At 41.4% G+C, this 13,639-nt stretch overlaps 1 protein-coding gene across 15 annotated transcripts in view; it reads left to right on the top strand.

Moving 5' to 3' along the window:
- Positions 1-3,015: 3,015 nt before the first annotated feature.
- The window catches only part of cacna1aa (calcium channel, voltage-dependent, P/Q type, alpha 1A subunit, a), a 94,316-nt gene continuing 83,692 nt past the window's right edge, over positions 3,016-13,639 (top strand). For all 15 annotated transcript variants that reach the window (XM_062984892.1, XM_062984893.1, XM_062984887.1 and 12 more), the window contains exon 1: positions 3,016-4,361. In XM_062984892.1, the coding sequence (XP_062840962.1) occupies positions 4,057-4,361 (305 nt within the window). In that variant the 5' untranslated portion in view covers positions 3,016-4,056. The remainder of the gene's footprint in view (positions 4,362-13,639) is intronic.

Below are 13,639 nucleotides of genomic sequence, written 5' to 3'. Positions count from 1 at the left end.
ATTGTTCGGCTTTTGTACAGGCCGCCTAAAGCCACGTTCCTTAATTAAAATATCTGACTTTGGAGGAGTCATTAGTCTGAAGGTTCACATTTTTTAGCCTGTAGTGTTCATGTTCAATCATCGTGTTCCATGGCAAGAAGATTAAAATAGTTGGAATGTTATTATATCAGGGCAGAAGGGTTGGCAGAGTGTGGATGCAGAGTGTCATAGTGCCGGGCGGGTATCTTTGCAATCTGGATTTGAACATCAGCTCCAGTAAATGTGTGTCTGGAATTTTTCACATGTGCAGCATGTGTGTGTGTGTGTGTGTGTGTTTACACTTGTTACTGTGGTTTGCAGAAGGTGAATTAGCTGCTATAAACTGCCCACAGTCGTGATACAGGAGGTGTAGCTTATAAAGTAATTATAATTAATAAATAAATGTACAGTCCAGATAGATGTACCTAATAAAGTGCTTTTACAGTGAAAATCTGAGTGTGTACGTGTGTTTTCGTTGCGTGACTCGTCCCTCGTCCACAGGGGTTTGATTAATGAATTTAGGCCACTGTATGGAACTCCAGTCCGCTCCTGCTCAAGCTTTTTCATTTGCAAGGGCAGGAGATAATTTCACAGATCATCACACTTCAGCATGCCTGCACACCACACCCTTCCAAACTCTCTCTCACACACACACACATGCACTTACATGCACATATTCAGACACACCCTACCCCAATATAGCCCTTATACTCAGACAGTTAGAAAATCTAATACTGATTAAAATATAGAAATGAAATCCAGCACTAGATTTGATTATCATTCCTACGACTTACAGTACTGTGACAGTGTGCTGTCTGAGCAATCGATGGTTAAGGGCCATGCTCAAGGGCCCAACAGTGACAACCTGGCAGTAGTGGGGCTTGAACCAGCGACCTTTCGATTACTAGTCCAGTACCTTAACCACTAGGCCACAACTGTCCCCTGCAAATGTGCTCTTTACATCTCTCCCATAGACAAGAAGAATTTAAATACACTCCTAACAAGGAAATGTAGAAAGTGTTTATTTATAAATGTTTATTTATTTAGTGAGAGAGTGTCCTTATACTTTTTGCATTTATAGTGTAGCTGTATTTATGCTGCTACTGGAGAAGTGTTTAGACAAAGCTTCCAGTATAATGGAAAATTACATAAGATACGGGTTTTTTTCAGGAATTGTGTTTTATGATGGATCGCCCCATATGGTGGGACACTGGGGATGCAGCTACTGATTTTTTTAGAGGAAGCTTTAATTACTCTGTGCTCTACCTTCCAGTCTGTCAGTTTCACCACATGAATAATGACAGCCAGTATCCAAAAAATCTATGCTGACTGAAACCCTGTTTTTGCTAAATGTGTCCACATTTCATTACAGCCAGTAATTTAATAATGAATACCTATAGGTGCCGGAAATGCCTTCTATAGGACTGTGCTGAAAAACTGAGTGACTGTTTGCAAACCTTCCACAAAATGTAAACTTTTAGGATTTTGTGTCAGTGTGTGTGTGTGTGTGTGTGTGTGTGTGTGTGTGTGTGTGTATTCCAAAACTTTATTTAAAGCTCTAACTAAATGATATAAACCTGGCAGTTATATACATTAATGAGTATATTTACATAATTCATTCATTGTCTGTTTTACCAACATTCGTTTTATCCTGTGGGTTTGACTCACTGGTCAAAGGGTAGGAAACACCCCAGACAGGTCACCAGTCCACCACAGGGCAAACACACACACACACACACACCAAGGACAATTTTAGTAGCTCCAGTTTACCTGACTTCTTGTCTTTGGACATGGGAATTAAACCCAGGGTCACCGAGCCATCGTGCTGCCCGTAATTATATTATAGTTTATAAAATAGTAAAAACACTTGAATATTAACCAGTGTTATTAACCAGTGAATATTTGCCCTGTGGTCTTTAATTCTAATGGCTATTGATAAAATTAAATATGATTAAATATGCCACATTAACATGAATTTAAAAGTCACAGAATGTGATATATTTAAATGGTTTATGTACTGTATGTATGAATGATCTAGACATTTAAATGAAAAACTGTGAAACTAAACATGTTTATATAGAGAATTTTAATTTGCAAATAAAAAAAGCTATGTATTTTTGCATTGGATTATATATCAACACATAATATTTGTCTTGTATGTGTGTGCATGCATATATAAGGGCAGTTGTAGCTTAGCGGTTAAGGTACTGGACTAGTAATCAGAAGGTCGCTGGTTCAAGCCCCACCACTGCCAGGCTGCTGCTGTTGGACCCTTGAGCAAGGTCCTGAACTAACAGTACTGTAAGTCGCTTTTGATAAAGACGTCTGCTAAATGCCAAAAATGTAAATGTACATGTATATATACAGTGCTTTTACCAAATATGCCAGCTTATTTGGCAGCTGGGGTGAGAGTGTCTGAAGCCAAGAGTGCCTTGCTTAAGAGCTCAACAGTGGCTGTAAGGCATAGATGGGAATCGAGTCCACAACCTTTTAGTTGGTAACTCACTATTGTACCACTGTTGCACGAACTGTACCTAAAGAAATCAGTCGTGACCGATGGAGGGGACGGGAGCTGTCCGGTGCTGAAGGAAAATATCCAAAATATCTGTGGTGCTTAAAAATAGTTTGTCGATTCTCTTCTGACCAGAGACAGAAACTAAAATCACTATTCCAAGAAGCTGAGACCTGCTGTATGTTCACGAGATGAGCTGCAGGTGGACCGTGTGCACTATAATGTGCACAGACCTGCAGTTTGCTGGGAGCCACAGCAGTACCGCGGGTTAAACAGAAGGCGGAGACGCGCTGCAGTGTGGACGCGCACTGATTTGGGCAGGTGCGCGCATCTCGTCCTGCGATAAATCGATCACTTTCTCGTTATAGCTGATCGAAGTCGATATATCGTGCTGGGTCCTTTTTTTCTTTTCTTTCTTTTTTTTCCCAGATCGAGAACGCGAACCCAACCCGCCCCCACCTTCCTCTTAAACCGTCACCTCCTCCCACTCCCCTTTTTTTTTCCTACCGGAGAGGATCGAGGGTTGGAGGAGAAGAGAGAGCCCGAGACGAGCTGAAGGACGCGCGGCGCTCCGGTGAGCGGAGACAGGGGGGGAAATCATGTGCACGTCCTTCGGCCGAGCGGACCGTGAGACACTCCGGGCGGCCGGTCGCCGTCGTCCTAAAATCACCGAGTTTCTTTCCATTCGTTGGATTTTATAACACCCGTGGCACGGCAGAGCAAGAGTACGGCTTGCGCGTCAAGGATGACACCTTATCTGTGAGAAAACCAATCGAATAATCGATTATTTGCTTTTGTCTTTCGTCAAGCTTTGCGAAAATTGCCAGTTTATTGCTGGAGGCCCGAAGGACTGCTCGTCTGCAGAGCGAGAAGGCAAAATGAGCATCGCTACACAGTACAGAATATTGCGGATGTTTCGAAATAAATAAATAAATCGATTTTTTTTTCCACCAAGAAAAAAAAACAGCGCACTGGATTGGATTTGGGCAAAATGCACAGATGAGAAAACAGGAACGCAAAGCCAGTGACTGTAATTTTTTTATTTATTTATTTTATTTTATCTTATTTTATTCTTCAGATTTTCTGAATTTGTTCCAAAATGCTTTGACGAGTCTATGACACATTTTCACTGACTGGAAAGGAAAAGCGCACAGGGGGTAAGTTTTGGACATTCTGGAGAATCGTTGCAATGGAAACACAGCATATATGAAGGATCGATTAGGAGGAATGCGTTTCGAGATGCTGGGCCGCAAAGAATGAGGTGAGGACTGACCATTTCTGAATCGACGAGTGTGAACGAACATTACCCGTCTTTATTTTTTTGGACGCTTGAAGATATAGAGTCATATCAGAGCGCACGGATTCCTTTTTTTTTATCTTTAATTTTTTACTCCACACATAACCCCGCATGCGTAACTCTGTGCGCCTCGGTGATGTGATGTGTGGGATGTAATGTGGTGTGGTGGTCGCGCTAAGCCTTCGCCCCCTTCTTCCCTCCCGCTTGGCGAAGACTGGCGTGCAGCAGAATGGCTCGGTTTACAGACGAGGCGCCGTCCAGGTACGGTGGTGGTGGCGGCGGCGGCGGTGGAGGTAGCGTTTCAGCGGCGCATGCGCACGGGCAGGGTGGCGCGGTGCGCGGCGCCAGCAGGCAGGGCGGCCCGCCGGGCGCGCAGCGCGTGTACAAGCAGTCCATGGCCCAGCGAGCGCGCACGATGGCTCTTTACAACCCCATCCCGGTGCGACAGAACTGCTTCACCGTCAACCGGTCCCTGTTCATCTTTAGCGAGGACAACTTTGTGAGAAAATACGCCAAAAAGATCACCGAGTGGCCATATCCTTTAAAATCCACCCCACACACCTAAATCACGATGTCCGGCTCCCAGCTGAAAGCATCATCATGCCTACCTGGGTAGGAAATTGCTGAGGTCACCAACAGATATGATTCATATAGCAGTAGATGCCAACAACCAGTATGCTGCACCCAGTTCTGACTGGATCTATAGAATAGCCTAAAATGAATTTGCCAGAAATTGTTCTTTATGCCAATGCTACAGAAAATGCTTCTTGTTTCCCTAAAGAATATTTTCTTAAATGACCTTAAAAGGCCTTAAATAGTTTTTGATGGTGCCACAAAGAATGAGTGAATCATGTCCCTTTATAAGCGATTTTTATATATTAAAGTTCTGTGTGCTGTGAAAATAAGGGTGTCCAATCTAATTCACAAAGGGTCTGTTCATATCATCTACATAGGGCAGTGGTATTTCTGGTGACAATTCTGGTCTTATCAGTTAACCAGGTCACTGGTTTAATTCCCACCACTGCCAGTTTGCCCTGTTGGACCCCTTAGTAAGACCCTTGATCCTCAATTGCTTGCATTGTATTCGGTTGCAATTGTAAGCCGCCTTGGATGCAAGAATTTGCTAAAATGCTGTAAAAATATCAACCATGCACAAGCATGTCCGATTTAATGTGTTTAAGAAGTGCTTGGTCACTGTTTTTGGTCTCTATTTTCCCAAAAATAGAATGACATTTGATTGGTTTGAAAACCTCCACAAGATCTCACACCCTTACTGAAGGAAGAAAACACTGTGTTCCCTAAACTTCCTCTCTCTAAGTGTGTTTCTTCAGCTACAAAGAACTGAATGATTATTTCTTTATATAATTGCTTTATTGGGGATATTTCAAGCACTGTATGAAGTCACATGGGCACAAGCTGGCACAGTGAGGGCCACAGTGCAACATAAATGTTTCTGTGATGGTTACTGTCTGGGAAATTTGGCATCTTTCAGTGCTAGCATGGAGAAGGTGGATTAGCTATTTTAATTGCTCATAATTAAATGGATTTGCAAAGTGCCCTGTGATTGGTTGACTATATTTTATTATACCTTGATTCTTAATTAGTATAAACTGTGAGTTTTTTGGCAAACCAACACAGTGATTCTGTGGCAGAAGATCAGCCACACTGGGTAAAGAGTAAAGCACTTCAGAATGCACATCCAGAATGAATAAAACCTAATGGAACGATTCCACTGAAAACCATTAGTGTTCTTGGTTTTCATTTGCCACCGTGTCTCAATTATGTTTGGAAAAATTGGTAATTCATTGTGCCAACAACATGATGGTTTAAAATGTTTTGCAGAAATCAAAACACTGTTACAGTGGATGTTTAAGGCTTGTTTAAACTTTGCCTCCAGCCACTATATGTAAGAAGTTTTGCACATTTTGTTTATGTCTGCATGGTTTCCAGTCAAAAACATCAATGACAATTGATTGCAATTGTAGCATCACTCTTCTGAACCTTTGTGGCACCATTACAGTGTAGTTAATTTGGATTAACCTGTATCAGTTATATAGTAAATCAGCTACTGCATATCCAAAAATGAATAGAACTGGGTGCAAGAAACTGGCCTTTAAGTTAGCATGGTTTCCAGTCAGTTTTATACTGGGTTTATTACTAGATAAATTGTGCTTGTATGTGTGTTGGTGTATGTACTTGTGCCATCCCACCCCAGACATCTTCTAGGTCCTGGCTTTGGTGGTTTGCACTCAGCCAACTTGGGCACACATTTGTATTAACAGTTTCTTATACATATAAAGGAACTCCTAATGGCTAAACATTAGCTTATGGGCTTGTACATAGTTGTGCATACATGTGTCTGTGTGTTTTGTACCCAGTGTGTGTGTGTGTGTGTTAACGTGCGCACTGAAGCGAGCAGCTCTGGTGGCGAGAGGCACTGTGGCTTGTGCTGCCTTGCTGATGTCAGCATGTGCAATCTGTTACTCAGGTCGGCCTCACTCGAAAGAAAGAGGGAGGAGGGGAAACTGCAGCCACCATTTCCTTTCCCTTTCTTTTATCCAAGGGCTTCAGGAGGAATAGGAACATAATGTGTGTGTGAGTGTGTGTGGGGACGATGTTTCTGAAGGAGAGTCAGGTTATCCTAATGCTGTGTTTGATTTATTTTCTAACATGCTTGCCCATATCTAGATTTTCATCTTTTCATTTAATTTGTGAACTTGCTGATCGATATATCGATATATGCTATAATATATAATAAGTGATGGGTGGATCATTTAAAATTTATTTTCTAAATTGAGTGCAAGTAAAGACAACTTTAAACAGCCTCCCAGCTAGTCCAGTGCTCCCACTGCTGCTTTGGCTTATAGCACAGATGTGTGTGTACCTGCATGGAAAACATTTACATTTTCGGCATTTAGCAGACGCCTTTTATCCAATGCGACTTACATTACAATTACAATATACAGTCTGAGCAATTGAGGGTTAAGAGCCTTGCTCAAGGGCCCAACAGTGGCAACCTGGCAGTGGTGGGGCTTGAACCAGTGATCTTCTGATTACTAGGCCACTACCTTAACCGCTGAGCTACCACTGCCCAATATTTAGCAGACACCTTTTATCCAAAGCGACTTACATTACAACTACAGTATACAGTCTGAGTAATTGATGGTTAAGGGCCTTGCTCAAGGGCCCAAGAGTGGCAACCTGGCAGTGCTGGGGCTTGAACCAGCGACCTTTTGATTACTAGTCCAGTACCTCAACCACTAGGCTAAAACTGCCCTATAATGAAAGGTGTTTGCACATTACATCTCATTTACAGCATTTAGCTATGATGCTTTTATTTAAAGCGTCTTACAGTTGAGCTGAATACAATCAAAGCTCAAGGGCCCAACAGTGGCAGCTTGGCAGATGTGTGTCTTGAACCAGCAACCTTCCAATAACTAGTCCAGTACCTTTACTGCTGGACTACCACTGCCCTTTTAACAAAAGTAATCAAACAGAGCTAGAGACTAAATGTAATATGTAAGATGTGATAGGTGGATCATTTTAAATTTCTTTCTCAAACTTATTGTCTAGGGCAAGTAATGACAACCTTAAACAGCCTCCCAGTTAGTCCAGTGTAGCATCATGTCCATTCATCCCCATCAAGGTACCACTCCTGCTGTAGCTTATAGCATAGGTTTTAGAAAATCTCAACCCAGCATTTCTGGGATGTTGTAGGAACAGTCCCAGTCAAAAGTGGCAGCTGACATCCCCAGACCTCCCTCGTGATGACGATGTCGTTCAATGAGAATCATTTCCAATCTATGGCTTTTATTTAATCATTAAAAACAATTCTGACGATGCCAAATATCTGTAACGGAGTTGATTTCACTCTAATCTGATAAACCGTACCATCATCCCTGTCCTCATTCAGACAGCAGAGTAAATTATATTACCTTCATGATGTTTAGGTTTGCAGTAAAAATCCGCTTCTTTATCAAATAGACAAGAACAGCGAGACGTTGCAAGTTGCATAAACTGGAACTGAATGAGAGATTTTGCCAAATGTGGTACTCCTATCTAATCTGTTTGTCTAGAAGTAATCAAATAACTACAAATATAAAAATGTCATTCGAAACGCAAGTACTGATATCTGAGTTATGTTGGTTTGACTAATCAGATTTACAATGTTGGCAAAACTGTTTCTCCATGAGCTCCAATAATTCAGAATACAGTATTTTTTTTTACACTGGGTGGTTTGTTTAGAGGTGGCGTATTTCATCTTTCTTATGATAGCGTCTGGTTGTCACTGTGGCTTGGTGAGTAGCACCGTCACCTCATAGCTAGAAGGTCCTGGGTTCAATTTCCAGGTGAAGCGGGCACCTGGGATTGGGTCCTTTCTGTGTGGAGTTTGTATGCTCTTCCTGTGTCTGTCTGGGTTTCCGCCGGGTGCTCCGGATTCTTGTTGGGTCTATATATAATGCAGTTCATGATCAGTCAGCTCAGTCTGTCTGGTCAGAATGACACATATGTATAAATGGATGAATTAATATTTGTGTTGGTGCATTATTAACACTTGTTGTGGCATCGTTTTAAAAGACAAAGCAGTTTGATTACTGCCTATGGTGAGCAGTTTGATGCAGAATTGACAGGTGGGTATAAGTGTGGGTATGAGTGTGGGTTCGAGTGTGGGTATGAGTGGTGGGTGAGTGGGTGGGAATCACAACACTTGGGCACTGTTGTGAATGACGGACAGGTCTGATTCATGTTTCAACATGTACTAGATGCTGAATAGATTGTAGCTGGTAGTCTGGTGGGTATTTTATGGGGTAGGTAGGCAGATTGGTAGGCACTGAAATACAGATGATAAGATGTGGCTTGCATTCGTAGTTCTTCCTCTGGACTTCTTTATAGTTCTAGAGAACATTTCCCATAATGCAATATGTTTTCCATAGAAATCCACAGTAATATCTTATAACTGAGTGAGATGTGAGTAATGGGCGTGTTTTATAAAATGTGGTCTGTGTGATCTTTTGAGGCTTGTCATTCAAGTGGAAAAGCCAAGTGGGTTTCTTTGAGTGGTTAGAGATGGCCAGTTCACTTTAAAAAATATCCCAGTGGGGTGTGTGCATGTGCTTGTGTGTGTGTGTGTGTGTGTGTGTGTGTGTGTGGCAGGCATTCAACATAATCAATAATCTACAAAGAGCTTTAATAGACTATTAACTTTGGTTATGGGTTAACTCGCAGGTCTTTCATTTGCATTATAACAGACGCATCTGATGTTAAAGGTCCAAAAATAATGATTTAATTTCAATAAACATTTTATCCTCAAAGTTGATGTTAGAAGCAGGAAAAATGGGCGAGCGTGAGGATCTGAGCGAGTTTGATGAGGGCCAAATTGTGATGGATAGACGAGTGGGTCAGAGCATCTCCAAAACTGCAGCTCTTGTGGGGTGTTATCGGTCTGCAGTGGTCAGTATCTATCAAAAGTGATCCAAGGAAGGAACAGTGGCAAACCAGTGACAGGGTCATGGGTTAAGACTGGTATGGTTCAGAACTTTGGTACAAGCAACCCCTGAATCTTTGGTTTGTGCATCGTGGCTGAGTGCACTGATGTTCACGTCTTTCTTTAAACTCAGTGACAAATTAAGGCAGCACAAAATCCATAAATATAGCTGAGCAGAAAGATTTTTATTCACTAGTAAAGCATGTTGAATGATGATTTTTCTACCGAGGAAACTTACATGTTCATGTCAGATGTGCTTTGTATAATGATTCATTGCAATGACTTTATTTATTTCAGTTATGTTGGTGGTAACGAAGCTGCTCCGTGCTTTTATTGAGTTTTACTAGTCAGGTTTACAATGTTGGCAAAACTGTTTCTCTATAAGCTTCAATAATTCTGAAGACAGTATGTTTTTACACTGGGTGGTTTGTTTGGAGGTGGCGTCTGGATGGCACCTCACAGCTAGAAGGTCCTGGGTTCGGTTTCCAGGTGAAGCAGGTGGGAACGGGTCCTTTCTGTGTAGAGTTTGCATGTTCTCCCTGTGTAGGTGTGGGTTTTCTCTGGTTGCTTCGGTTTCCGCCCACAGTCCAAAGACACACAGTCCGGTAAATTGGAGATACTAAAAGTCCTCCTAGATAAGTGTGTGTGTGTGTGTGTGTGTTTGCCCTGTAAAGAACTGGCAACCTTTCCAGGGTATTTCTTGACTTTTGCCCAGTGAATCAGACCCAACACAACCCCGAATTGGACACAGCAGTGGTAAAACAGACAATGAATGAATGAATGAATGATAGCATCCACCAATCCCTATAAAATTTCACTGTTCTGCCCTCTCTAACATGTCTTGTATGATGTAAAGATAAGATATGATATGATATCTTTATTGTCACCATACAATGAGATGAGCCTGATGCTTAAATAGGTAAATTATATAAAGGCAAAACAAACTGCACTTACGCACTTATGCTTAATTAAGGTAAAATATATCAAAAGTACAACACTTACACTTCAAAATATAGTTAAATATGAATAAAAAACTACAAATAAAGTGTCCATTACAGTAATAAAGCGTCTGGTGCCGGAATCAATTCAGAAACCTTCTTTGTAAACCAGAGTTGTTCTTTAAACAAAACACTTTTATGAGCGTTCATTAATTGCAGGACCTCAGATGTGCCTCTGTAGGCTTTTTGATGTGACGTCCAGAAACCACTTGGTTAATCATCCCATCTGCACATCAGAGAAAAGCTTCAGCCAAACAGACCACAGACCGATGTGCGCTGAATATAGTCGTTTAGTAAGCGCTGTGAGGAAAGAACAAAGCCGGTGAAAGAAAAAAAAATAGACAAAAATTAGAAAACGATCAGAGAAATCTAAAGAAAATGTGAACACCAGAGGGAGACGAGAGACGCTCGGGAGGCTTTGTAGTGTATATTCGTCTACGAAAAAGTCGTGAGCTACATTTATCTGCATTTTAATTATTTAATTATTCCTTCTGGTTCCTCTTCTCCCTCTTTCTTTGGCGCTTTGAGTGACTCTGGCTTCCTTGGATATGTTAGATGTTTGGTGTGTGTTCTCTGCATGACTGCTGTATGTGAAACGTGATCAGACCTGCATGACCGAGGAGAAAGTTTAGAACATTGTTGGACGTCTTGCATGAACGGCTTCTTCAGGCCATTCTAAAACCTCTCAGCTTAAATACAGTCCAGATAAAACACACATTTGTATCTTTTAAAGCCATTTTTGTGTTGACTGATGTGTGTGGGGTTTTAGGGGGCGTGTTTCACTTGTATTTATACTAATATTCTATGAAGCTTAGTATTATGAGCTGGTACACTCACATCCACCTTTAAAATCGCTTGATGAAATGTTGAATATACTGTATTGTTTCCTAAATGATTAAAATGGGCTTTAAACACCCCAGGCTCTAAGCAGCCCCAAGCCTTGATGCTTCCTGCGCCATGCTTTGCAGCATGAATAAAGATTTGGTATTGATAGTTACTTTGGGAGCACTCACGTGGCACAGCCTTAAAGTATGCTAGTCTTCTAACGCTGGGATCAGCAGTGCTACTGGTCAGTTAGGCGTCAGCATGGACATGACTGGCTAATGTCCAGGGAGGGGTGGGACATTAACCATTGGGTCAGTGCGTTCTCAGTGCCAGTCACAAGCCCGGATACAAACAGGAGGGTTGTGTCAGGAAGGGCATCCAGCGTAAAAAAAACTGCTGTGCCAAGTCTGGTATGTGGACCAAATCCACTGCAGTGACCCCAATATATACACACATATATTATATATATCCCACATTTAGTTTTTGCAGATTTTATGCCCAAAATGTTCTGGAGGATCCACGTGGTCTTTTGCAAATCTAAAATGTGCATCAGTGTTTTTGGGAAGATGTGGTTTTATTTTATAATGTCTCTTTTTGTAGTGACACACAAACATCTACTTTTGTAGGTTATAGAGATTTCTGTAGGTATTTTTCTTTGGATTATTTGGCTTTTTTGTTTGTTTAGCATTACAGCTTGTGCACATGGTGTTATCTTTGCAGGGTACTAACTCCTAAAGAGGGTGGCAACAATGCTGAATTTTCTCCATTTCACTGTCTGTCATATTCTTTACTGAACAAGGTGTAGGTGTTTAGGGTGTTGCTACAATTATTCCATGACAGTCTTTTCTTATTTGTTTTGATCAGCACACAGTCTATGCATATGAGCCTTTGTTGATCTTATTTAATGAGACTCTACACTGAGATCCTACACTTTACACCCCAAATAAAGCTTCTATAAATGGCCTGTTTGGCTGAACTATTGTTGAAACCTTGAGTAATATTGTGTAAAAGTTCCACACTGTTATATGAAGCACAGACTCATTTACTTTGTATGATAAACTGCATGTTTTTCCTGAAACCAAGTTTGATGATATTGGCTTGCAAAGTCAAAGTCAAGTGGAGCATAATGTTTAACCCACTAGCTTGATTGTAGTTGTGCTTTATGGCTAGGTTATTCAAAACAGACAATGGACTTATAGTTCTCTGTACCATGAACCACAACAGGTGTATTGTTCCTCTGTAAATAGTGCGTACACAAATATGTGTCCTTCTATCACTGATGCATTGTCGACTATGAAAAAGCCAGGGGGGGCAGGAACAAGTAGAAATGTTTAGGCAAGGCGGAGTGGTATTACTGCACCTTTACTCAAATTGATGGTTTGAGTTTGGACTAGAAAGCTGTGTAGATCCAGAAAACCTTCTATCTGCCGCACTCCAATCACCTGACTACCTTTTTGGCTAACTTTGCAGTTGTTCATTCATTCACTCATTTTCTTATCCGCTTATCCAGTTAGGGTCACGGGGGGTGCTGGAGCCTATCCCAGCTTTTTCAATGGGCGCAAGGCACACAGTAACACCCTGGACGGGACCCCAGTCCATCGCAGGGCAGACACACACACACACATTCTCTTATAGGGCAATTCAGTGTCTCCAATTAACCTGACTGCATGTTTTTGGACTGTGGGAGGAAATCCTCCCTGTGGGGAGAACATGCAAACTCCGCACAGAAAGGATCCAGACCACCTCACTTGGGGATCGATCCCAGGACCTTCTTGCTGTGAGGCGACAGTGCTACCCACTGAGCCACCGTGCCGCCCACTTTGCAGTTGTACTGTATATTATTATTATTATTATTATTATTATTATTATTATTATTATTATTATTATTATTATTATTATTATTATTATTGTTATTGTTATTATTATTGCGTTGCGGCTTACAGATAAATGACATGTTTACTAGACAGAAAATTTACTTGGCATCAAATTTATTCACTTGTAATTGCTCACCATCCTCTCAGATTACATTTCTTTTATGTGTGTATATACAGTATAACCTTAGCCTGTGTGTGGAAAAGCAAACTAACAGAGCTCGGCCCCTAGAAACCCAGGTATCCGAATGCAGCCAGCAAGACAGCTTACTAGTCAGATCGTGTTAGGTCATCAAGCTAAATTTAACTGTTGGCTCGATTGACTGTTTTAGCCGATTATACGTCGTACAGCAGAATATTGGCACGTGCCCGGTTCTGACTCCCCATCCTTCTACTGCTTCCGTTCCAGTCCGATCTCCTGTACTGGAGTTCTATTTATGAGCCTAAAAATAACATTGAAATGATTGAGCATCTTCTCGACGGCATCTTCTTCTCTTAGCGTCATATTCTAATGCAGCACAGTGCAGCGGGCAGTTAAAAAGAACTATCCAGGCAATAATAATAACAGTAATAATAATTATAACCCAACAGTAAGTGTTGGTGCTGCCCTGCTCCAGTGATTTGTGTTTCACT

This window comes from Trichomycterus rosablanca, chromosome 22 (genome assembly GCF_030014385.1).
Source record: "Trichomycterus rosablanca isolate fTriRos1 chromosome 22, fTriRos1.hap1, whole genome shotgun sequence".
NCBI lineage: Eukaryota > Metazoa > Chordata > Actinopteri > Siluriformes > Trichomycteridae > Trichomycterus > Trichomycterus rosablanca.
This window is presented reverse-complemented; position numbering and strand designations above follow the sequence as displayed.